Genomic DNA, 1,229 nt, shown 5'->3' on the forward strand with positions numbered 1-1,229 from the left:
AGAGGATGGCATTGCTTCAGATGGTAAAAAAAGATTTGTTGTATTAACTGTCTTTGTGGAAACATGTTTACGACAGTTTGCAGTGAACGATACTCTGCTTCTTATCGGACCTTAATTAGCCAAAGTGTCTCCACACTACCGAATTCCTCTGACCTTTCTTTTCAAAGAAGCCCTCTTTTGAGCCTTGGGTTGTGTCCGTTGCGGTGTCTTCTTTGGTAAAGCTGTCTCTCGAGTTTTTCGTTAACAGTTTCTGCCGTAATTTTCTCTTTTATCTCACTCCTAAAGTAGGAGGTGTGCACGGCTGCGGCAGCCCAAACATTAGCACGTGTGCCGGCTACTGCTCCAACGCTCTGTGCTGTGTGCGTCAACCTAACCTGACGTGGCTGTAAATATATTCCAGCCACGTGATTGGTTCGGCTGAGCGCTATTCTCATTGACTTTGGCTGTTCGTGTTTTCTCTCAAAACATGGATGAATGAGTTCTATCGACGTTGTATCGACCATGTCTTATATTTCTATCGAGAAAAAGTTATTTCGCGATAATTGTCTGTATCGTTTTATCGCCCAGCCCTACTTCAGTCAGTTTAGATATATTTAAATCAGTTTTAAAGCTGTGTGTTCAAACAGTTAATAAATGCTCCATAATGCACTGTAAGATTGTTACAAGCCAATTAAAAATTATATGATGTTTGTTCTTTATCATAAACTATTTTAAACCCCAATGTATTGAGGCTTTGTCCATGTGCATTTATCACTTAAATGTTTGTTACTAACTATAAAATTACAACCAATTAAAACCCCAATTAACATGTATGTCCATCTTTCCCTCTATTTACATTTATAAGAGTAAAGAACTTTGGATCTTCACAAAAATGCAGGATGGACTCATGTTCAAAAGGCCTGTTCTAGGGAAGACTGTCATGTGACCCACACGACTCAGTGACCTGATAACCTGAAACCTACTGATGTTATGGGACTAAAAAGGAGGATAGATACAAGCTTCCTGTAATGTTCAGGAATAAACAACTTTACCAACAAATATGTAGCTGTCAAAGGATTTCTTCTAGAAATCATCTTAAGGTCGGCAGTTTTCAGGGTATGAAGACACTGAGATCTCACTGTGATCTGGGATGAGGTGAGTTCTTACATCCAAAACAGGAGAAGAACATCTGGAAACAAACAGTAAATGTAACTATAAGTGAAACTGTAAGTTTACAGAAATGAGCAACA

General features: G+C 38.8%; 1 protein-coding gene across 1 annotated transcript in view; it reads right to left on the reverse strand.

Moving 5' to 3' along the window:
• Nucleotides 1-1,163, reverse strand: part of LOC111658865 (tumor necrosis factor receptor superfamily member 14-like) — a 54,508-nt gene extending 53,345 nt beyond the window's left edge. Inside the window, exon 1 of the mRNA XM_087175418.1 lies at nucleotides 1,032-1,163. Within this exon, the coding sequence (XP_087031544.1) occupies nucleotides 1,032-1,073 (42 nt within the window). The 5' untranslated portion in view covers nucleotides 1,074-1,163. The remainder of the gene's footprint in view (nucleotides 1-1,031) is intronic.
• Nucleotides 1,164-1,229: the final 66 nt, after the last annotated feature.

Source organism: Seriola lalandi, unplaced genomic scaffold, assembly GCF_002814215.2.
Source record: "Seriola lalandi dorsalis isolate HSWRI2012SDOR001 ecotype SW California unplaced genomic scaffold, Sedor1 jcf7180002054469, whole genome shotgun sequence".
Classification (NCBI taxonomy): Eukaryota; Metazoa; Chordata; class Actinopteri; order Carangiformes; family Carangidae; genus Seriola; species Seriola lalandi.